A 23,124-nucleotide genomic window follows, 5' to 3' on the forward strand; every position below is an offset into this window, starting at 1 on the left:
CAGAAATGCTGGCCTCCCATTGGCTGTTGGCTCCACGACAACAACAACACACACAGGAAGTGCACTTTTTCACATTTGGCAACGCAACTCGCCCCAGGAGCTTCTTGGCGGTATGTGAAGTACACACACACACACACACACACACACACACACACACACACACACACACACACACACACACACACACACACACACACACACACACACACACACACACACACGCCCACACACACTAATTGGAGGAGGGGCTCCCAGGTGTTGAGAGAGGTGCACCAATCAGAGAGGATGTTACCTTTTATGGACAACACCTGTGTCACACATGTCAATAAAACCAAAGCTGCGCTGCCACATTCCCACTCAGCTGCACCCAGACGCTCACCTGCACAGGTAAGACCTTTCCGCGGTCACTTCATTAGGGACAGCCGACTCAGCCAACACCCACTTCTTGGTGGCCATTTTGGCAAAATAGTTATTGTTGATATAAGATGGTATGGACTTACATTACCCTTCCTTACACCGTGTGTGTGTGTAGGTGTGTGTAAGTGTGTAGGTGTGTGTGTGTGTGCGTGTGCGTGTGCAAGATGGCCGCCTCCTGTATGTAGATCTACTTGAACAATGTTGCAACAATCCTGACTCAAGGAAACTAAAACGACATTATCCTTCTTTATTCAATACTTATTTCATCTTTGCTTTACAAACTTATTCATTGATGCACAGACACTTGAGAGTATGACATTTAACATATATATATATATATATATATATATATATATATATATATATATATATATATATATATATATATATAATTATTTAAATGAGCAATTTTTTAAAAAATTAGTCAGCCTTGTTTCATTTTTTTTGTTTAATTTAATTATTTAATTTGCCTTCATTTGATTCATTAAAAAAAAAAAATTGCTATAATGAATTCAACAAGCAAATGTATTCAAACAAATGCAATAAAAAAGTGCATGAACATTAATAATTATTTTTATTAGCAATCAGTGTTTTATTATTTTAATTTGGTGAGTGTTGCCATCAATAAGTACTTGTTGTATGTATTGTATTTTTGTGGGTAAAAAGATTATTGATGATATATTGTAATAAGACCGGTATGTTGTATAAAGTACTGATAATGATCAAAGAAAAATATTTGAGGTCTAAAATAAGTTTCACTTCCTGCCACTCCTTTTTTGGAGATGGAAAAAAAGCCATGATGTGTTTTCACTGTGAAATATTACTTCTACTTTGCTTAATGTTATCAAGATTAATGTATTTATTTTGATTTGCTTTTTAACATGTCAAAAAATAAACTGCTATTTTAGAAAATAAGTTGGTTTGAATTCTGCCTGGTGACACTAAGTTTTAGTAGCCCAGCTTTAACTGCAGAATATTGAGAATTATTTTTTTTTTTTAAATGCTAAGCTAGCAAATTATTTAGTTTAAAAAAAAAAGGAATAGAATAAAGAAGAAAATTTAATACAAAGAATTAAGCCATTTTTTTTTAATAATGTGCATACAATTAGCCAAAATGAGCCAGTAAATGTGGCAATTAATTAAAAATAAATAAATAAACAAGCGAATTATTTTATAAAGTAATTCATTTTCACTAAAAGGATCCTCTGATACAAAAATATTTATTTTATGATGAAACAAGTGCAGAAAATATGCTAATTTAATTCTGGAAGTTGAGCATTTAAATGCATAAAATGTGCTTCTTCCTACTCCTTTTCGGGCGTGTAAAGAAATGAAAATGTGATTCATCTTTGTTTGGAATTAATCAAATTTTTAATGAAAAATTACAACAAATTAGTGGATTTTAAAAACGCAAAAAAGCAGCTAATTATGTTTTAGATAATATTGAAGAAATATAGATCCTATTTGATACAAAATTAACAAGCCAATTTCTTTAATAACTAAATAACAAAAAATTGCCAATTTTATTTTAGAAATCTACACAAACACATAAAATAAACAAGCAAATTGGTTATTTTGAAAAATGGAATAAAGAGCCAATTACTTCACTTAAAATGATCCTATTTGATACAAAAATAAAAAACAAGCCATTTTTTATTTTGTAACTAATAAAATAAAATGAGTGCATAAAATGTGCCAATTTCAATCGAAAAATTGTGTTCATTAAATACATAAAATCATTTTTTATTAAATATTTAGAAAAATAAAGATACTATTTGATAAAACATTTTATAACAAATAAAATAAAATGAGTATATAAAGTTGCCAATTAAATACAAACTTTTTATGAAAAAAACTGAAATTATTTTACAAAAAATAACAAAGGCACCAATTTATTTTAGTAAACTAAATCAAATAACGATCCTATTTGATGCTAAAATAAACAAACACATTTCTTTATAATATAACAAATAAAATAAGTGCAAAAAATGTGCTAATTTCAATTTAAAAAATGTGTGCATTAAATATAGAATTTTTCTTTATTAAAAATTTTGAAAGAATAAATGTGCCTCTACTTTGTTTTAGAAAAATAAAGATCCTATTTGATAGAAAAATGTAAGTTTATTTTCTTATGACAAATAAAATGAGCTGATTTCCATTAAATACATAAATGTAAATAAACTGGACGAGCTAATTTCCTATTCTGAAAGAGTGACAGTCCATTAAATGTGGGCGGGGCTTGCAATCATTTGAACTTTGACCTTCCAGAGATGGAAGACGACGTGGCTGCCCTGGTGGTGGACAATGGCTCCGGCATGTGCAAGGCCGGTTTTGCCGGGGACGACGCCCCCCGCGCGGTCTTCCCCTCCATTGTGGGCCGCCCCAGGCATCAGGTAGGTAGGTGGGCGGGGCCGGCGGGGAGAAGGCGTGACGGCGTGTGTGTGTGTGTGTGTCGCAGGGCGTGATGGTGGGCATGGGCCAGAAGGACTCCTACGTGGGCGACGAGGCTCAGAGCAAGAGGGGCATCCTGTCCCTCAAGTACCCCATCGAGCACGGCATCGTCACCAACTGGGACGACATGGAGAAGGTGAGCGCCTGGGCGGGTGGGGCGCCTTTTAGGGGCGGGGCTTACCCACTGTGTTGTGGCTTAGATCTGGCATCACACCTTCTACAACGAGCTGCGCGTGGCCCCCGAGGAGCACCCCGTCCTGCTGACCGAGGCGCCGCTCAACCCTAAGGCCAACCGGGAGAAGATGACGCAGGTGAGTTTCTCGGCCCCGCCCACCACGCCCCCCCCCCCCCCCCGCTGACCTGCGCCGCCTTGCAGATCATGTTCGAGACCTTCAACACGCCCGCCATGTACGTGGCCATCCAGGCCGTCCTCTCGCTGTACGCGTCTGGTCGCACCACAGGTGAGCCGCCGTCCCCAGCGGCGGGTCCGTGCGGCGTGCTAACGTGCTAATGTGCTAACAGGCATCGTGATGGACTCCGGCGACGGTGTTAGCCACACGGTGCCAATCTACGAGGGCTACGCTCTTCCCCACGCCATCCTGCGTCTGGACCTGGCGGGCAGAGACCTGACGGACTACATGATGAAGATCCTGACCGAGCGCGGCTACAGCTTCACCACCACCGGTACCGCCCACTTCCTGCCCAGCACGCCTTCATACCACCTTCGTGCAACGTCCTTTGAAACACGCTTTCAAACAACGATGCAAAATAGTTGTCAGTTCAGACAACGTTGGTGGTGGGGAAATGAACACAACTGTCAGAAGCCAACGTTGATTAAACGTCATTAAGCATGTTTCAATGTTAGTGTTCAGTTGACCAAAATTAAATGTCGTCATTAAGCATGTTTCAATGTTAGTGTTCAGTTGACCAAAATTAAATGTCGTCATTAAGCATGTTTCAATGTTAGCGTTCAGTTGACCAAAATTAAATGTCGTCATTAAGCATTTTTCAATGTTAGGGTTCAGTTAACCAAAATTAAATGTCGTCATTAAGCATGTTTCAATGTTAGCGTTCAGTTGACCAAAATTAAATGTCATTAAGCATGTTTCAATGTAAGGTTTGAGTTGACCAAAATTAAATGTCGTCATTAAGCATGTTTCAATGTTAGCTTTCAGTTGGCCAATATTAAATGTCGTCATTAAGCATGTTTCAATGTTAGCTTTCAGTTGACCAAAATTAAATGTCGTCATTAAGCATGTTTCAATGTAAGGTTTGAGTTGACCAACATTAAATGTCGTCATTAAGCATGTTTCAATGTTAGCTTTCAGTTGACCAAAATTAAATGTCGTCATTAAGCATTTTTCAATGTTAGGGTTCAGTTAACCAAAATTAAATGTCGTCATTAAGCATGTTTCAATGTTAGCGTTCAGTTGACCAAAATTAAATGTCATTAAGCATGTTTCAATGTAAGGTTTGAGTTGACCAAAATTAAATGTCGTCATTAAGCATGTTTCAATGTTAGCTTTCAGTTGGCCAATATTAAATGTCGTCATTAAGCATGTTTCAATGTTAGCTTTCAGTTGACCAAAATTAAATGTCGTCATTAAGCATGTTTCAATGTAAGGTTTGAGTTGACCAACATTAAATGTCGTCATTAAGCATGTTTCAATGTTAGCTTTCAGTTGACCAAAATTAAATGTCGTCATTAAGCATGTTTCAATGTTAGCTTTCAGTTGACCAAAATTAAATGTCGTCATTAAGCATGTTTCAATGTAAGGTTTGAGTTGACCAAAATTAAATGTCGTCATTAAGCATGTTTCAATGTTAGCGTTCAGTTGACCAAAATTAAATGTCATTAAGCATGTTTCAATGTAAGGTTTGAGTTGACCAAAATTAAATGTCGTCATTAAGCATGTTTCAATGTTAGCTTTCAGTTGGCCAATATTAAATGTCGTCATTAAGCATGTTTCAATGTTAGCTTTCAGTTGACCAAAATTAAATGTCGTCATTAAGCATGTTTCAATGTAAGGTTTGAGTTGACCAACATTAAATGTCGTCATTAAGCATGTTTCAATGTTAGCTTTCAGTTGACCAACATTAAATGTCGTCATTAAGCATGTTTCAATGTTAGCTTTCAGTTGACCAAAATTAAATGTCGTCATTAAGCATTTTTCAATGTTAGGGTTCAGTTAACCAAAATTAAATGTCGTCATTAAGCATGTTTCAATGTTAGCGTTCAGTTGACCAAAATTAAATGTCATTAAGCATGTTTCAATGTAAGGTTTGAGTTGACCAAAATTAAATGTCGTCATTAAGCATGTTTCAATGTTAGCTTTCAGTTGGCCAATATTAAATGTCGTCATTAAGCATGTTTCAATGTTAGCTTTCAGTTGACCAAAATTAAATGTCGTCATTAAGCATGTTTCAATGTAAGGTTTGAGTTGACCAACATTAAATGTCGTCATTAAGCATGTTTCAATGTTAGCTTTCAGTTGACCAAAATTAAATGTCGTCATTAAGCATGTTTCAATGTTAGCTTTCAGTTGACCAAAATTAAATGTCGTCATTAAGCATGTTTCAATGTAAGGTTTGAGTTGACCAAAATTAAATGTCGTCATTAAGCATGTTTCAATGTAAGGTTTGAGTTGACCAAAATTAAATGTCGTCATTAAGCATGTTTCAATGTTAGCTTTCAGATGACCAAAATTAAATGTCGTCATTAAGCATGTTTCAATGTTAGCTTTCAGTTGACCAAAATTAAATGTCGTCATTAAGCATGTTTCAATGTAAGGTTTGAGTTGACCAACATTAAATGTCGTCATTAAGCATGTTTCAATGTTAGCTTTCAGTTGACCAAAATTAAATGTCGTCATTAAGCATTTTTCAATGTTAGGGTTCAGTTAACCAAAATTAAATGTCGTCATTAAGCATGTTTCAATGTTAGCGTTCAGTTGACCAAAATTAAATGTCATTAAGCATGTTTCAATGTAAGGTTTGAGTTGACCAAAATTAAATGTCGTCATTAAGCATGTTTCAATGTTAGCTTTCAGTTGGCCAATATTAAATGTCGTCATTAAGCATGTTTCAATGTTAGCTTTCAGTTGACCAAAATTAAATGTCGTCATTAAGCATGTTTCAATGTAAGGTTTGAGTTGACCAACATTAAATGTCGTCATTAAGCATGTTTCAATGTTAGCTTTCAGTTGACCAAAATTAAATGTCGTCATTAAGCATGTTTCAATGTTAGCTTTCAGTTGACCAAAATTAAATGTCGTCATTAAGCATGTTTCAATGTAAGGTTTGAGTTGACCAAAATTAAATGTCGTCATTAAGCATGTTTCAATGTTAGCGTTCAGTTGACCAAAATTAAATGTCATTAAGCATGTTTCAATGTAAGGTTTGAGTTGACCAAAATTAAATGTCGTCATTAAGCATGTTTCAATGTTAGCTTTCAGTTGGCCAATATTAAATGTCGTCATTAAGCATGTTTCAATGTTAGCTTTCAGTTGACCAAAATTAAATGTCGTCATTAAGCATGTTTCAATGTAAGGTTTGAGTTGACCAACATTAAATGTCGTCATTAAGCATGTTTCAATGTTAGCTTTCAGTTGACCAAAATTAAATGTCGTCATTAAGCATTTTTCAATGTTAGGGTTCAGTTAACCAAAATTAAATGTCGTCATTAAGCATGTTTCAATGTTAGCGTTCAGTTGACCAAAATTAAATGTCATTAAGCATGTTTCAATGTAAGGTTTGAGTTGACCAAAATTAAATGTCGTCATTAAGCATGTTTCAATGTTAGCTTTCAGTTGGCCAATATTAAATGTCGTCATTAAGCATGTTTCAATGTTAGCTTTCAGTTGACCAAAATTAAATGTCGTCATTAAGCATGTTTCAATGTAAGGTTTGAGTTGACCAACATTAAATGTCGTCATTAAGCATGTTTCAATGTTAGCTTTCAGTTGACCAAAATTAAATGTCGTCATTAAGCATGTTTCAATGTTAGCTTTCAGTTGACCAAAATTAAATGTCGTCATTAAGCATGTTTCAATGTAAGGTTTGAGTTGACCAAAATTAAATGTCGTCATTAAGCATGTTTCAATGTTAGCGTTCAGTTGACCAAAATTAAATGTCATTAAGCATGTTTCAATGTAAGGTTTGAGTTGACCAAAATTAAATGTCGTCATTAAGCATGTTTCAATGTTAGCTTTCAGTTGGCCAATATTAAATGTCGTCATTAAGCATGTTTCAATGTTAGCTTTCAGTTGACCAAAATTAAATGTCGTCATTAAGCATGTTTCAATGTAAGGTTTGAGTTGACCAACATTAAATGTCGTCATTAAGCATGTTTCAATGTTAGCTTTCAGTTGACCAACATTAAATGTCGTCATTAAGCATGTTTCAATGTTAGCTTTCAGTTGACCAAAATTAAATGTCGTCATTAAGCATTTTTCAATGTTAGGGTTCAGTTAACCAAAATTAAATGTCGTCATTAAGCATGTTTCAATGTTAGCGTTCAGTTGACCAAAATTAAATGTCATTAAGCATGTTTCAATGTAAGGTTTGAGTTGACCAAAATTAAATGTCGTCATTAAGCATGTTTCAATGTTAGCTTTCAGTTGGCCAATATTAAATGTCGTCATTAAGCATGTTTCAATGTTAGCTTTCAGTTGACCAAAATTAAATGTCGTCATTAAGCATGTTTCAATGTAAGGTTTGAGTTGACCAACATTAAATGTCGTCATTAAGCATGTTTCAATGTTAGCTTTCAGTTGACCAAAATTAAATGTCGTCATTAAGCATGTTTCAATGTTAGCTTTCAGTTGACCAAAATTAAATGTCGTCATTAAGCATGTTTCAATGTAAGGTTTGAGTTGACCAAAATTAAATGTCGTCATTAAGCATGTTTCAATGTAAGGTTTGAGTTGACCAAAATTAAATGTCGTCATTAAGCATGTTTCAATGTTAGCTTTCAGATGACCAAAATTAAATGTCGTCATTAAGCATGTTTCAATGTTAGCTTTCAGTTGACCAAAATTAAATGTCGTCATTAAGCATGTTTCAATGTAAGGTTTGAGTTGACCAACATTAAATGTCGTCATTAAGCATGTTTCAATGTTAGCTTTCAGTTGACCAAAATTAAATGTCGTCATTAAGCATTTTTCAATGTTAGGGTTCAGTTAACCAAAATTAAATGTCGTCATTAAGCATGTTTCAATGTTAGCGTTCAGTTGACCAAAATTAAATGTCATTAAGCATGTTTCAATGTAAGGTTTGAGTTGACCAAAATTAAATGTCGTCATTAAGCATGTTTCAATGTTAGCTTTCAGTTGGCCAATATTAAATGTCGTCATTAAGCATGTTTCAATGTTAGCTTTCAGTTGACCAAAATTAAATGTCGTCATTAAGCATGTTTCAATGTAAGGTTTGAGTTGACCAACATTAAATGTCGTCATTAAGCATGTTTCAATGTTAGCTTTCAGTTGACCAAAATTAAATGTCGTCATTAAGCATGTTTCAATGTTAGCTTTCAGTTGACCAAAATTAAATGTCGTCATTAAGCATGTTTCAATGTAAGGTTTGAGTTGACCAAAATTAAATGTCGTCATTAAGCATGTTTCAATGTTAGCGTTCAGTTGACCAAAATTAAATGTCATTAAGCATGTTTCAATGTAAGGTTTGAGTTGACCAAAATTAAATGTCGTCATTAAGCATGTTTCAATGTTAGCTTTCAGTTGGCCAATATTAAATGTCGTCATTAAGCATGTTTCAATGTTAGCTTTCAGTTGACCAAAATTAAATGTCGTCATTAAGCATGTTTCAATGTAAGGTTTGAGTTGACCAACATTAAATGTCGTCATTAAGCATGTTTCAATGTTAGCTTTCAGTTGACCAACATTAAATGTCGTCATTAAGCATGTTTCAATGTTAGCTTTCAGTTGACCAAAATTAAATGTCGTCATTAAGCATTTTTCAATGTTAGGGTTCAGTTAACCAAAATTAAATGTCGTCATTAAGCATGTTTCAATGTTAGCGTTCAGTTGACCAAAATTAAATGTCATTAAGCATGTTTCAATGTAAGGTTTGAGTTGACCAAAATTAAATGTCGTCATTAAGCATGTTTCAATGTTAGCTTTCAGTTGGCCAATATTAAATGTCGTCATTAAGCATGTTTCAATGTTAGCTTTCAGTTGACCAAAATTAAATGTCGTCATTAAGCATGTTTCAATGTAAGGTTTGAGTTGACCAACATTAAATGTCGTCATTAAGCATGTTTCAATGTTAGCTTTCAGTTGACCAAAATTAAATGTCGTCATTAAGCATGTTTCAATGTTAGCTTTCAGTTGACCAAAATTAAATGTCGTCATTAAGCATGTTTCAATGTAAGGTTTGAGTTGACCAAAATTAAATGTCGTCATTAAGCATGTTTCAATGTAAGGTTTGAGTTGACCAAAATTAAATGTCGTCATTAAGCATGTTTCAATGTTAGCTTTCAGATGACCAAAATTAAATGTCGTCATTAAGCATGTTTCAATGTTAGCTTTCAGTTGACCAAAATTAAATGTCGTCATTAAGCATGTTTCAATGTTAGCTTTCAGTTGACCAAAATTAAATGTCATTAAGCATGTTTCAATGTTAGCTTTCAGTTGACCAAAATTAAATGTCGTCATTAAGCATTTTTCAATGTTAGGGTTCAGTTAACCAAAATTAAATGTCGTCATTAAGCATGTTTCAATGTTAGCGTTCAGTTGACCAAAATTAAATGTCATTAAGCATGTTTCAATGTAAGGTTTGAGTTGACCAAAATTAAATGTCGTCATTAAGCATGTTTCAATGTTAGCGTTCAGTTGACCAAAATTAAATGTCGTCATTAAGCATGTTTCAATGTAAGGTTTGAGTTGACCAAAATTAAATGTCGTCATTAAGCATGTTTCAATGTTAGCTTTCAGTTGGCCAAAATTAAATGTCGTCATTAAGCATGTTTCAATGTTAGCTTTCAGTTGACCAAAATTAAATGTCGTCATTAAGCATGTTTCAATGTAAGGTTTGAGTTGACCAAAATTAAATGTCGTCATTAAGCATGTTTCAATGTTAGCTTTCAGTTGACCAAAATTAAATGTCGTCATTAAGCATGTTTCAATGTTAGCTTTCAGTTGACCAAAATTAAATGTCATTAAGCATTTTTCAATGTTAGGGTTCAGTTAACCAAAATTAAATGTCGTCATTAAGCATGTTTCAATGTTAGCGTTCAGTTGACCAAAATTAAATGTCGTCATTAAGCATGTTTCAATGTTAGCTTTCAGTTGACCAAAATTAAATGTCGTCATTAAGCATGTTTCGATGTAAGGTTTGAGTTGACCAAAATTAAATGTCGTCATTAAGCATGTTTCAATGTAAGGTTTGAGTTGACCAAAATTAAATGTCGTCATTAAGCATGTTTCAATGTTAGCGTTCAGTTGACCAAAATTAAATGTCGTCATTAAGCATGTTTCAATGTAAGGTTTGAGTTGACCAAAATTAAATGTCGTCATTAAGCATGTTTCAATGTTAGCTTTCAGATGACCAAAATTAAATGTCGTCATTAAGCATGTTTCAATGTAAGGTTTGAGTTGACCAAAATTAAATGTCGTCATTAAGCATGTTTCAATGTTAGCTTTCAGTTGACCAAAATTAAATGTCGTCATTAAGCATCTTTCAATGTTAGCTTTCAGTTGACCAAAATTAAATGTCGTCATTAAGCATTTTTCAATGTTAGGGTTCAGTTAACCAAAATTAAATGTCGTCATTAAGCATGTTTCAATGTTAGCGTTCAGTTGACCAAAATTAAATGTCGTCATTAAGCATGTTTCAATGTAAGGTTTGAGTTGACCAAAATTAAATGTCGTCATTAAGCATGTTTCAATGTTAGCGTTCAGTTGACCAAAATTAAATGTCGTCATTAAGCATGTTTCAATGTAAGGTTTGAGTTGACCAAAATTAAATGTCGTCATTAAGCATGTTTCAATGTTAGCTTTCAGTTGGCCAAAATTAAATGTCGTCATTAAGCATGTTTCAATGTTAGCTTTCAGTTGACCAAAATTAAATGTCGTCATTAAGCATGTTTCAATGTAAGGTTTGAGTTGACCAAAATTAAATGTCGTCATTAAGCATGTTTCAATGTTAGCTTTCAGTTGACCAAAATTAAATGTCATTAAGCATTTTTCAATGTTAGGGTTCAGTTAACCAAAATTAAATGTCGTCATTAAGCATGTTTCAAAGTTAGCGTTCAGTTGACCAAAATTAAATGTCGTCATTAAGCATGTTTCAATGTTAGCTTTCAGTTGACCAAAATTAAATGTCGTCATTAAGCATGTTTCAATGTTAGCTTTCAGTTGACCAAAATTAAATGTCGTCATTAAGCATGTTTCAATGTAAGGTTTGAGTTGACCAAAATTAAATGTTGTCATTAAGCATGTTTCAATGTTAGCGTTCAGTTGACCAAAATTTAATGTCGTCATTAAGCATGTTTCAATGTTAGCTTTCAGTTGACCAAAATTAAATGTCGTCATTAAGCATGTTTCAATGGTAGCTTTCAGTTGACCAAAATTAAATGTCGTCATTAAGCATATTTCAATATTAGCTTTCACATGATCAAAATACAAAAGTCAGAACCCAACATTGATTAAATGTCGTCAAGGGAGTGTTGTTTCAACGTTAGGTTTGGGTTGACCAAATGACCTAAATTCAATGGTCAGAATCAACATTGATTAAACGTTGTCAAAAGGAATGTTGTTTTAACGTTGGGTTTGAGATGACCAAAATTCAACGTCGTCATTAAGCATGTTTCAACGTTAAGTTTGAGTTGACCAAATGACCAAAATTCAATGGTCAGAATCAACATTGATCAAATGTTGTCAAAAGGAATGTTGTTTCAATGTTGGGTTAGAGTTGTTCAAAATTCAAAGGTCAGAACCAAACATGGATTAAAGGTCATTAAGTTGAGTTGTTCAATGTCAGGATCTAATCATTGAGTTGAGTTGTTCAATGTCAGGATCTAATCATTGAGTTGAGTTGTTCAATGTCAGGATCTAATCATTGAGTTGAGTTGTTCAATGTCAGGATCTAATCATTGAGTTGAGTTCAGGATCTACTTCAACAAGTTCTCAACGTTGTTTCAATGTCTTGTGTCAGGCTCCGCCTCCTACTCCCGCTTATTGTGTCTAACTCCCGCCTCTCTCCCGCAGCCGAGCGTGAGATCGTGCGTGACATCAAGGAGAAGCTCAGCTACGTGGCGCTGGACTTCGAGCAGGAGATGCAGACGGCGGCGTCGTCGTCCTCGCTGGAGAAGAGCTACGAGCTTCCTGACGGACAGGTCATCACCATCGGCAACGAGCGCTTCCGATGTCCCGAGGCCATCTTCCAGCCCTCCTTCCTCGGTCTGTCCCACTTCCTCCCTTTTTTGATGTCTTCTCCTGTAACACTTCCTGTGGTGTGGCGCAGGCATGGAGTCTGTGGGTGTGCACGAGACCACCTACAACAGCATCATGAAGTGTGACGTGGACATCCGCAAGGACTTGTACGCCAACACCGTGCTGTCTGGCGGCACCACCATGTTCCCCGGCATCGCTGACAGGATGCAGAAGGAGATCACCGCCTTGGCCCCGCCCACCATGAAGATCAAGGTAAACTTCTTGCCCCCCCTAGTGTCAGGTGGGAGTATTACCTGAGTGTGAATGTGTGTGCAGATCATTGCCCCCCCCCCCTAGTGTCAGGTGGGAGTATTACCTGAGTGTGAATGTGTGCAGATCGTTGCCCCCCCCCCTAGTGTCAGGTGGGAGTATTACCTGAGTGTGAATGTGTGCAGATCATTGCCCCCCCCCCCCTAGTGTCAGGTGGGAGTATTACCTGAGTGTGAATGTGTGCAGATCGTTGCCCCCCCCCCTAGTGTCAGGTGGGAGTATTACCTGAGTGTGAATGTGTGCAGATCATTGCCCCCCCCTAGTGTCAGGTGGGAGTATTACCTGAGTGTGAATGTGTGCAGATCATTGCCCCCCCCCCCTAGTGTCAGGTGGGAGTATTACCTGAGTGTGAATGTGTGCAGATCATTGCCCCCCCCCCTAGTGTCAGGTGGGAGTATTACCTGAGTGTGAATGTGTGCAGATCATTGCCCCCCCCCCCCCTAGTGTCAGGTGGGAGTATTACCTGAGTGTGAATGTGTGCAGATCGTTGCCCCCCCCCCCTAGTGTCAGGTGGGAGTATTACCTGAGTGTGAATGTGTGTGCAGATCATTGCCCCCCCCCCCCCCTAGTGTAAGGTGGGAGTATTACCTGAGTGTGAATGTGTGCAGATCATTGCCCCCCCCCCCCTAGTGTCAGGTGGGAGTATTACCTGAGTGTGAATGTGTGTGCAGATCATTGCCCCCCCCCCTAGTGTCAGGTGGGAGTATTACCTGAGTGTGAATGTGTGCAGATCATTGCCCCCCCCTAGTGTCAGGTGGGAGTATTACCTGAGTGTGAATGTGTGCAGATCATTGCCCCCCCCTAGTGTCAGGTGGGAGTATTACCTGAGTGTGAATGTGTGCAGATCATTGCCCCCCCCTAGTGTCAGGTGGGAGTATTACCTGAGTGTGGATGTGTGCAGATCATTGCCCCCCCGGAGAGGAAGTACTCTGTGTGGATCGGAGGCTCCATCCTGGCCTCGCTGTCCACCTTCCAGCAGATGTGGATCAGCAAGCAGGAGTACGACGAGTCCGGCCCCGCCATCGTCCACCGCAAGTGCTTCTAGAACCATCCTCTGCTAGCATTAGCACACTTAGCGCCCTCTGCTGGCTGCTCAAAACAATAACATGTATTTTCACTTTTTTACAATCTGCTGCAATAAATGTTCATACTTTGTAACGGCACAAGTAGACAAATGCCTTCATGAGTGTACGTCTTTCTACCGCCATACCTTTCAATAAAGCATCACCTGCACAATACTCACACCAAGATCATACTTTCACACTACTTCAACAATTACACCAAGATCATACTTTCACACTACTTACTTCAACAATTACACCAAGATCATTCTTTCACACTACTTCAACAATTACACCAAGATCATACTTTCACACTACTTCAACAATTACACCAAGATCATTCTTTCACACTACTTCAACAATTACACCAAGATCATTCTTTCACACTACTTAACAATTACACCAAGATCATACTTTCACACTACTTACTTCAACAATTACACCAAGATCATACTTTCACACTACTTACTTCAACAATTACACCAAGATCATACTTTCACACTACTTACTTCAACAATTACACCAAGATCATACTTTCACACTACTTACTTCAACAATTACACCAAGATCATACTTTCACACTACTTACTTCAACAATTACACCAAGATCATACTTTCACACTACTTACTTCAACAATTACACCAAGATCATACTTTCACACTACTTACTTCAACAATTACACCAAGATCATACTTTCACACTACTTACTTCAACAATTACACCAAGATCATACTTTCACGCTACTTACTTCAACAATTACACCAAGATCATACTTTCACGCTGCTTACTTCAACAATTACACCAAGATCATACTTTCACGCTGCTTACGTCAACAATTACACCAAGATCCTACTTTCACACTACTTACGTCAACAATTACACCAAGATCATACTTTCACACTACTTACGTCAACAATTACACCAAGATCATACTTTCACACTACTTACGTCAACAATTACACCAAGATCCTACTTTCACACTACTTACGTCAACAATTACACCAAGATCCTACTTTCACACTGCTTATGTCAACAATTACACCAAGATCATACTTTCACACTGCTTACTTCAACAATTACACCAAGATCATTCTTTCGCACTACTTACAATTACACCAAGATCATTCTTTCACACTACTTCAACAATTACACCAAGATCATACTTTCACACTACAACAATTACACCAAGATCATACTTTCACACTACTTACGTCAATTACACCAAGATCATACTTTCACACTGCTTACTTCAACAATTACACCAAGGTCATACTTTCACACAACTTACTACAATTACACCAAGATCATTCTTTCACACTACTTACAACAATTACACCAAGATCATACTTTCACACAACTTACAACAATTACACCAAGATCATTCTTTCACACTACTTCAACAATTACACCTAGATCATACTTTCACACAACTTACTACAACAATTACGATGGAAACAAAGTTAATATGACACAAAGTCAACAGGAAGTCCCGCCTCCCCTAAACCGGAAGTGTCTTTATACTTCAAATGCATAGTATCATTTGTTACATTAAGATATTTACATGACTGAAACAGAGTCAATAAGACCCAAACCTCCACAGGAAGTCCCGCCCCACCTAAACCGGAAGTGACTTAATACATCAAATGTATACTACTATTTATAATAGATGAATACATTTGTACGAGTTCCACTCAGGTTGAAATATGATTGATGTATGAAACATGGAGCAAATATGACACAAATCTCCACAGGAAGTCCCGCCCCACAGAAATTGGAAGTGACTTTTAATAAATGTATACTATCTTTATTTTGTTAGTTACACTAAGAATAATACATTTATACAAGTTACACTTAGGTTGAAATATGAATTATGTATGAAACATCGACTTAAAGAAGTTGGAATAACTTATTGGGGTGTTACCATTTAGTGGTCAATTGTACGGAATATGTACTGTACTGTGTAATCTACTAAAAGTCTCAATCAATCAATCAATGACACAAACCTCCACAGGAAGTCCCGCCCCACATAAACCGGAAGTGTCTTAATACATCAAATGCATATAGTTACACTAACATTTACCCAAGTTACTTCAACAGTTTGATCGAAATGTGAATTATGTAGCAAGTAAATGACACAAACCTTAACAGGAAGTCCCGCCCCACCTAAACCGGAAGTGTCTTTATAAATCAAATGCATAGTATTAAAATGAAAACATTCACATAAACATTAAGTCAAAATATAAATTGTGTATGAAACACGGAGAAAATGTAACAAACCTCAACAGGAAGTCCCGCCCCACATAAACCGGAAGTTACTTTTAAAGAATCAAGTGCATATATATTTTGTTAATAGTTACATTAAGATTAATTTACACAAGTTACTTCAACAGTCAAGTCAAAATATGATTTGTTTATGAAACATCGAGTGAATATACGACACAAACCTCCACAGGAAGTCCGACCCCACTTAAACAGGAAGTGACTTTTAATAAATCAAATGCATACTATTTATTTCGATAGTAGTTACACTAAAATCCAAACAAGTTACAGTTAGGTTGAATTATGAATTATGTATGAAACATTGAGTAATTATGACACAAACCTTAACAGGAAGTCCCGCCCCACATAAACCGGGAGTGACTTTGAATAAATCAAATGCATATAATCATTTATGTTAGTAGTTACACTAAGGATAATATATTTACACAAGTTAAGTGGGAATATTAATCGAGTAAATATGCCTCAAACCTTAACAGGAAATCACGCCTGACCAAAACCGGAAGTGACAAAACATTGAAACGCAGACTCACATTTATTGCGGACTATCATTCACATTTGATGTTAGTAGTTACACTGAGAAGAATAAATTGTTTTACACACTTTACTTTCATCAGCAGTACAGGAATTCTGTTTAAAAATGACACAAACGTCAACAGGAAATACCGCCCTTCCTAAACCGGAAACCACTGATTTGAGCCAGCATTAAATCGAATGTTTCTATCCAGAATTGTATCTATAAATAATTCCTTCACTTATTACAATTTATTGTGATTATTTAATGAGTTTATCAGCTCCGTTGAATCAACGTTTAAAAGTTGCTCAGCCAGCTAGGCTAGCTCACCGCTATGCCACAGCGCCCCCTGCAGCACTGGAGAACAACAGCTATGACACAGCGCCCCCTGCAGCACCGGAGAACAACAGCTATGACACAGCGCCCCCTGCAGCACCGGAGAACAACAGCTATGACACAGCGCCCCCTGCAGCACCGGAGTACAACAGGCGCTCGACTGCCAAAGATTTCGCTACAAAGGCCAGAAAAGGAGCAAAAGTGTAATCAGGTGTGACTGCCATCAGGTGCGCAGCAGGTGAACTCATGCTTGGCTTTTCATCATTTAAATGACGTCCGGCAGGTGAGGGCCAGACTGCCTTCAAAATATTACCTTTTTAAACGTTTTTTTTTTTTGCTGTGTGTAAACATTTTATCTTCGCACGATTTGATCCCTCGTCTCGTTCCAGCCGACATCGTGTTGGACTCCACTCGGCGTGTGTGACTCTCTTCAGCGTCTTTGAAAAGGTAAGTTTTATTTGTAATGAAGGCAATGACGGCAACTATTAAGTCGGCGTTGATCACGGGTGTCCTAACTTTCTCCACTGAGGGCCGCATTCTGAAAAATGAAAGCAAGCGGGGGCCATTTTGATATTTTTTATTTTAAAAAGCAATACAATATATGTATAAAAAAGATACATTCAGGCCTCCACTCAGGCTTGATCCCGGGGACCCCAAAGGGTTTTGGTCAAAAAAATATTAAAAATGTGTCATTATTCAGTATTATTATTTTTATTATTGTTCAGGTTTTAAATCTCTAGAGCAGGGGTCACCAACGCGGTGCCCGCGGGCACCAGGTAGCCCGTAAGGACCAGATGAGTAGCCCGCTGGCCTGTTCTAAAAATAGCTCAAATAGCAGCACTTACCAGTGAGCTGCCTCTATTTTTTAAATTGTATTTATTTACTAGCAAGCTGGTCTCACTTTGCCCGACATTTTTAATTCTAAGAGAGACAAAACTCAAATAGAATTTGAAAATCCAAGAAAATATTTGAAAGACTTGGTCTTCACTTGTTTAAATAAATTCTTTTTTTTTTTTTACTTTGCTTCTTATAACTTTCAGAAAGACAATTTTAGAGAAAAAATACAACCTTATAAATGATTTTAGGATTTTTAAACACATATACCTTTTTACCTTTTAAATTCCTTCCTCTTCTTTCCTGACAATTTAAATCAATGTTCAAGAAATTTTTTTTTTTTTATTGTAAAGAATAATAATTACATTTTAATTTAATTCTTCATTTCAGCTTCTGTTTTTTCGACGAAGAATATTTGTGAAATATTTCTTCAAAACGTATTATGATTAAAATTCAAAAAAATTATTCCGGCAAATCTAGAAAATCTGTAGAATCAAATTTAAATCTGATTTCAAAGTCTTTTGAATTTCTTTTAAAATTTTTGTTCTGGAAAATCTAGAAGAAATAATGATTTGTCTTTGTAAGAAATATAGCTTGGTCCAATTTGTTACATATTCTAACAAAGTGTAGATTGGATTTTAACCTATTTAAAACATGTCATCAAAATTCTAAAATTAATTTTAATCAGGAAAAATGACTAATGATGTTCCATAAATTATTTTTTAAATTTTTTCAAAAAGATTCGAATTAGCTAGTTTTTCTCTTCTTTTTTTCGGTTGAATTTTAAAGAGTCGAAATTGAAGATAAACTATGTTTCAAATTTTAATTGTCATTTTTTTCATGTTTTCTCCTCTTTTAAACCGTTCAATTAAGTGTAAATATCATTAATTATTAATAATAACATAGAGTTAAAGGTAAATTGAGCAAATTGGCTATTTCTGGCAATTTATTGAAGTGTGTATCAAACTGGTAGCCCTTCGCATTAATCACTACCCAAGAAGTAGCTCTTGCTTTCAAAAAGGTTGCTGACCCCTGCTGTAGATCAACATTAGGTCTATCTGTCAATATAACGCTTGTAAAGATTGAAGTTGTATGCTCTTTTTGTCAAAGAAAACAGTTTTTTTATGGAAAAATACAAAATATGCAATATTTTCACACTAAAATTTTTAAGTGCAATATTTGAGATTATATAATAATTGGAGCCTTAAAAAGGTCAATAACTCATAACAACATTGATTTTAATTCATTATTATTTTTTGAGCAATGACACTTAAAAACAAATCACACTAAAATGATTGGGGATCCAAATAATTATAGTGTTAAAAAATAAATTATAGATTTTTTGTACGGTTTACTTTTAACACAATAATCTCGAGATCAACTTCAAGGGCCGTACTTATCAAGCTTCTTAGAGTGCCATTTTACACTTAAGTCCTGAGAATTTGCCAAATTTAGTCCTACTCTCAAACTTAAGAATAAAAGCTTTTTATCAACGTTCTTAAGTCTAAGAATCACTCCTACTCTCCACGATATTTAAGAGACCTTCAGAGTCTTAAGTGGTTAGGAGTTGCCAGCAGGGGGCGGCACTGAGGCGAGAGAGACGTGCGCCAACGTTCAGGGAACGGAACAATGTTTTTGTTTTTGAAAGAGGCTCCACAGGCCACAGGAAAGAGGTGTAGTGTGTGTCAGGCCACATGAAAGAGGCTCCACAGGCCACAGGAAAGAGGTGTAGCGTGTGTCAGGCCACATGAAAGAGGCTCCACAGGCCACATGAAAGAGGTGTAGCGTGTGTCAGGCCACAGGAAAGAGGTGTAGCGTGTGTCAGGCCACAGGAAAGAGGTGTAGCGTGTGTCAGGCCACATGAAAGAGGTGTAGCGTGTGTCAGGCCACATGAAAGAGGTGTAGCGTGTGTCAGGCCACCTGAAAGAGGTGTAGCGTGTGTCAGGCCACAGGAAAGAGGTGTAGCGTGTGTCAGGCCACAGGAAAGAGGTGTAGCATGTGTCAGGCCACATGAAAGAGGTGTAGCGTGTGTCAGGCCACATGAAAGAGGCTCCACAGGCCACAGGAAAGAGGTGTAGCGTGTGTCAGGCCACAGGAAAGAGGTGTAGCGTGTGTCAGGCCACATGAAAGAGGCTCCACAGGCCACAGGAAAGAGGTGTAGCGTGTGTCAGGCCACATGAAAGAGGTGTAGCGTGTGTCAGGCCACATGAAAGAGGTGTAGCGTGTGTCAGGCCACATGAAAGAGGCTCCACAGGCCACAGGAAAGAGGTGTAGCGTGTGTCAGGCCACATGAAAGAGGTGTAGCGTGTGTCAGGCCACATGAAAGAGGCTCCACAGGCCACAGGAAAGAGGTGTAGCGTGTGTCAGGCCACATGGAAGAGGTGTAGCTTGTGTCAGGCCACCTGAAAGAGGTGTAGCGTGTGTCAGGCCACATGAAAGAGGTGTAGCATGTGTCAGGCCACATGAAAGAGGTGTAGCGTGTGTCAGGCCACCTGAAAGAGGTGTAGCGTGTGTCAGGCCACCTGAAAGAGGTGTAGCGTGTGTCAGGCCACATGAAAGAGGTGTAGCGTGTGTCAGGCCACTTGAAAGAGGCTCCACAGGCCACATGAAAGAGGTGTAGCATGTGTCAGGCCACATGAAAGAGGTGTAGCGTGTGTCAGGCCACTTGAAAGAGGCTCCACAGGCCACATGAAAGAGGTGTAGCGTGTGTCAGGCCACATGGAAGAGGTGTAGCTTGTGTCAGGCCACAGGAAAGAGGTGTAGCGTGTGTCAGGCCACATGGAAGAGGTGTAGCATGTGTCAGGCCACATGAAAGAGGTGTAGCGTGTGTCAGGCCACCTGAAAGAGGTGTAGCGTGTGTCAGGCCACATGAAAGAGGTGTAGCGTGTGTCAGGCCACATGAAAGAGGCTCCACAGGCCACATGAAAGAGGTGTAGCATTTGTCAGGCCACATGAAAGAGGTTCTTCACATTTAAGCCTTGAATAAAATCTGAATTATTTCTACCATTTTTCTGGGTCCCCAGCACCAAAGGGGAGGAGCCAAAAATATGCATATTGGTTTTGAATCCATCAAAATGGCCACCGTGTCAAGATGCAGCGTTGCATCATGGGAGTGCTGTTCACCAATGTTTGTTCTTTTAGGCTGGCTGTCAAAAGTCCCACGCTGATGTGGCAAGTGAACGTCTCACCGGTGGAGGTTGTTGAGCCGTTTGACTCCGCCCTCTTTTGGCCTTCCTCCCCCCCGGCCATGAATCCTGGCCCAGACCGTGTTGACCCCTGGCCCTGCACCCCCTCCCCCCCTCCCCCGGCCATGAATCCTGGCACAGACCGTGTTGACCCCCGGCCCTGCACCCCCCCTCCACCGCCCCCGGCCATGAATCCTGGCACAGACCGTGTTGACCCCTGGCCCTGCACCCCCTCCCCCCCTCCCCCGGCCATGAATCCTGGCACAGACCGTGTTGACCCCCGGCCCTGCACCCCCCCTCCACCGCCCCCGGCCATGAATCCTGGCACAGACCGTGTTGACCCCTGGCCCTGCACCCCCTCCCCCCCTCCCCCGGCCATGAATCCTGGCACAGACCGTGTTGACCCCCGGCCCTGCACCCCCCCTCCACCGCCCCCGGCCATGAATCCTGGCACAGACCGTGTTGACCCCTGGCCCTGCACCCCCTCCCCCCCTCCCCCGGCCATGAATCCTGGCACAGACCGTGTTGACCCCCGGCCCTGCACCCCCCCTCCACCGCCCCCCGCCGTGTCCGTCTTGTCGCCAGACCTGCGCCCGTGCCCCCTCCCGCATGGCGAGGAGGCGGAGCTGGAGTGCTCGGTGTGCTACAGCCAGTTCAACAACGTGTTCCGCTGCCCCAAAGTGCTGACGTGCCGCCACACCTTCTGCCTGGAGTGTCTGGCCCGCATCAACGTCAAGTCCCTGCAGCCCGCCGCCATCCGCTGCCCGCTGTGTCGCCGCCCCACGCCGCTGCCCGCCCTCGGCCTGCCCAGGCTGACCACCGACGTGGGCGTGTTGGCGTCGCTGCCGGCCGCCATGCAGCGAGTTTACAGCATCCGCTTCCAGCGCAGCAAGGGCAGGCTGCAGGTCAAAAGGTCAGTGGCGCGGCGGGAAGGACGCCATGATGTCACTAACGCTTGTTTTTCCCTTCAGGTTGTCTGACGGTCAGCCGTGTTGGGGTGAGAGGTCGCTGGCTGCCACCCGCTCCCTGGACGTGGGCCTTCCCAGCCCCCTGGTGAGGGGCGGCGCTGGCGAGGAGGCGGTGGGCGGGGCTTTCTTCAGGCTGATGGGCCGGCCAGTGTGCCGCGCCCTGCTGCTGACGCTGGTGCTGATGATGACGGTGGTGCTGACCGCCGTGGTCGTCTTCTACCTCACGCACGACACGCACGCCCTCTAGCTCCGCCCTCTAGCTCCGCCCTCTAGCTCCGCCCACGCTGACTGGCATCAACAAAACTGGGAAGTGTCAAATGTAAAAATTGTGTTTTAGAAAACATTTCAAATATTTTAATATTTGTACAAAATAAATAAATGTGTTTCATTTTAAACTGCGTCCTTGTAATATCCAGCAGGTGGCGCTGCGCTGCCAACTAACACATTACGTCATAACCAGGTGTGTCCACGGGGGGGCAGGAGACCCCGCGTGTGTTCAGAGCCGGACCCAACATGGCGCCCTGTGGTCACGTGACAGACTTTGGACCATAGCCACAAAGAACCCTTAAATGATTGGTCCAAAGTCCCTCACGTGACCACAGGGCGCCATGTTGGGCCCAGGTGGTGGTGGGCGGGGCCAAGGTCACTTTATTAGGAACACTACTCACTCATTCACACTTCATGGTGTCATTAAGTGCACATGTTGATGTTTGTCTTCTTCAAAAACAACACATTTTATACTTTGTGGCTCCCTGAAGTCTGAAAATGTTCAATCATTCATTTGTTTCAAGTCTTAGTAATACTTTATTTCATGTAGTCACCTACTCTATTTCATGTCGTCACCTCAACTTAGTAATACTCTATTTCATGTAGTCACCTACTCTATTTCATGTAGTCACCTACTCTATTTCATGTCGTCACCTCAACTTAGTAATACTCTATTTCGTGTAGTCACCTACTCTATTTCATGTCATCACCTCAACTTAATAATACTCTATTTCATGTCAAATAATTGCAGCCTTAAATAAAACATATATATATATATATATATATATATATATATAATTTTTTTATGAATTTAGCATGATGTCACCACATGACCATTGCTGGAGCAGTGAGCAGCAGATGTGTCCACGCTCGGGAATCATTTTTGGTGATTTAACCCCCAATTCCAAGCCTTGATGCTGAGTGCCAAGCAGGGAGGTAATGGCTCCCATCTTTATAGTCTTTGGTATGACTCGGCCGGGGTTTGAACTCACAACCTACCCATCTCAGGGCGACACTCTAGTCCAATATGGCTCTTTCAGTGTTTTTGGTTGCTGACCCTTGAGCTAGCGCCTCATCTGTGGTCACCTAATAAC

At 39.2% G+C, this 23,124-nt stretch overlaps 2 protein-coding genes across 4 annotated transcripts; both read left to right on the forward strand.

Moving 5' to 3' along the window:
- Positions 1-300: 300 nt before the first annotated feature.
- Positions 301-13,825, forward strand: LOC133632712 (actin, cytoplasmic 1-like). Its single transcript, XM_062025318.1, has 9 exons — positions 301-387; positions 2,686-2,810; positions 2,876-3,004; positions 3,069-3,179; positions 3,245-3,329; positions 3,391-3,552; positions 12,093-12,284; positions 12,349-12,530; positions 13,489-13,825. Exons 2-9 carry the CDS (start codon positions 2,688-2,690, stop codon positions 13,630-13,632), a joined length of 1,128 nt encoding a protein of 375 aa, XP_061881302.1. The 5' UTR covers positions 301-387; positions 2,686-2,687; the 3' UTR covers positions 13,633-13,825.
- A 3,158-nt stretch (positions 13,826-16,983) lies between these two features.
- LOC133631950 (uncharacterized) lies at positions 16,984-22,142 on the forward strand. 3 transcript variants are annotated; one of them, XM_062024154.1, is made up of 4 exons: positions 16,984-17,059; positions 17,166-17,223; positions 20,752-21,708; positions 21,767-22,142. In XM_062024154.1, the coding sequence occupies exons 3-4, from the start codon at positions 20,777-20,779 to the stop codon at positions 22,008-22,010; spliced, it is 1,176 nt and encodes a 391-aa protein (XP_061880138.1). In that variant the 5' UTR covers positions 16,984-17,059; positions 17,166-17,223; positions 20,752-20,776; the 3' UTR covers positions 22,011-22,142. The 3 variants fall into 3 exon arrangements, with proteins under 3 accessions (XP_061880138.1, XP_061880137.1, XP_061880136.1); XM_062024153.1 differs by having other exon boundaries at positions 16,999-17,058; positions 17,146-17,223; XM_062024152.1 differs by lacking the exon at positions 16,984-17,059 and having other exon boundaries at positions 17,066-17,223.
- The last annotated feature ends 982 nt before the right edge of the window (positions 22,143-23,124 follow it).

This window comes from Entelurus aequoreus, linkage group LG17, assembly GCF_033978785.1.
Source record: "Entelurus aequoreus isolate RoL-2023_Sb linkage group LG17, RoL_Eaeq_v1.1, whole genome shotgun sequence".
Classification (NCBI taxonomy): domain Eukaryota; kingdom Metazoa; phylum Chordata; class Actinopteri; order Syngnathiformes; family Syngnathidae; genus Entelurus; species Entelurus aequoreus.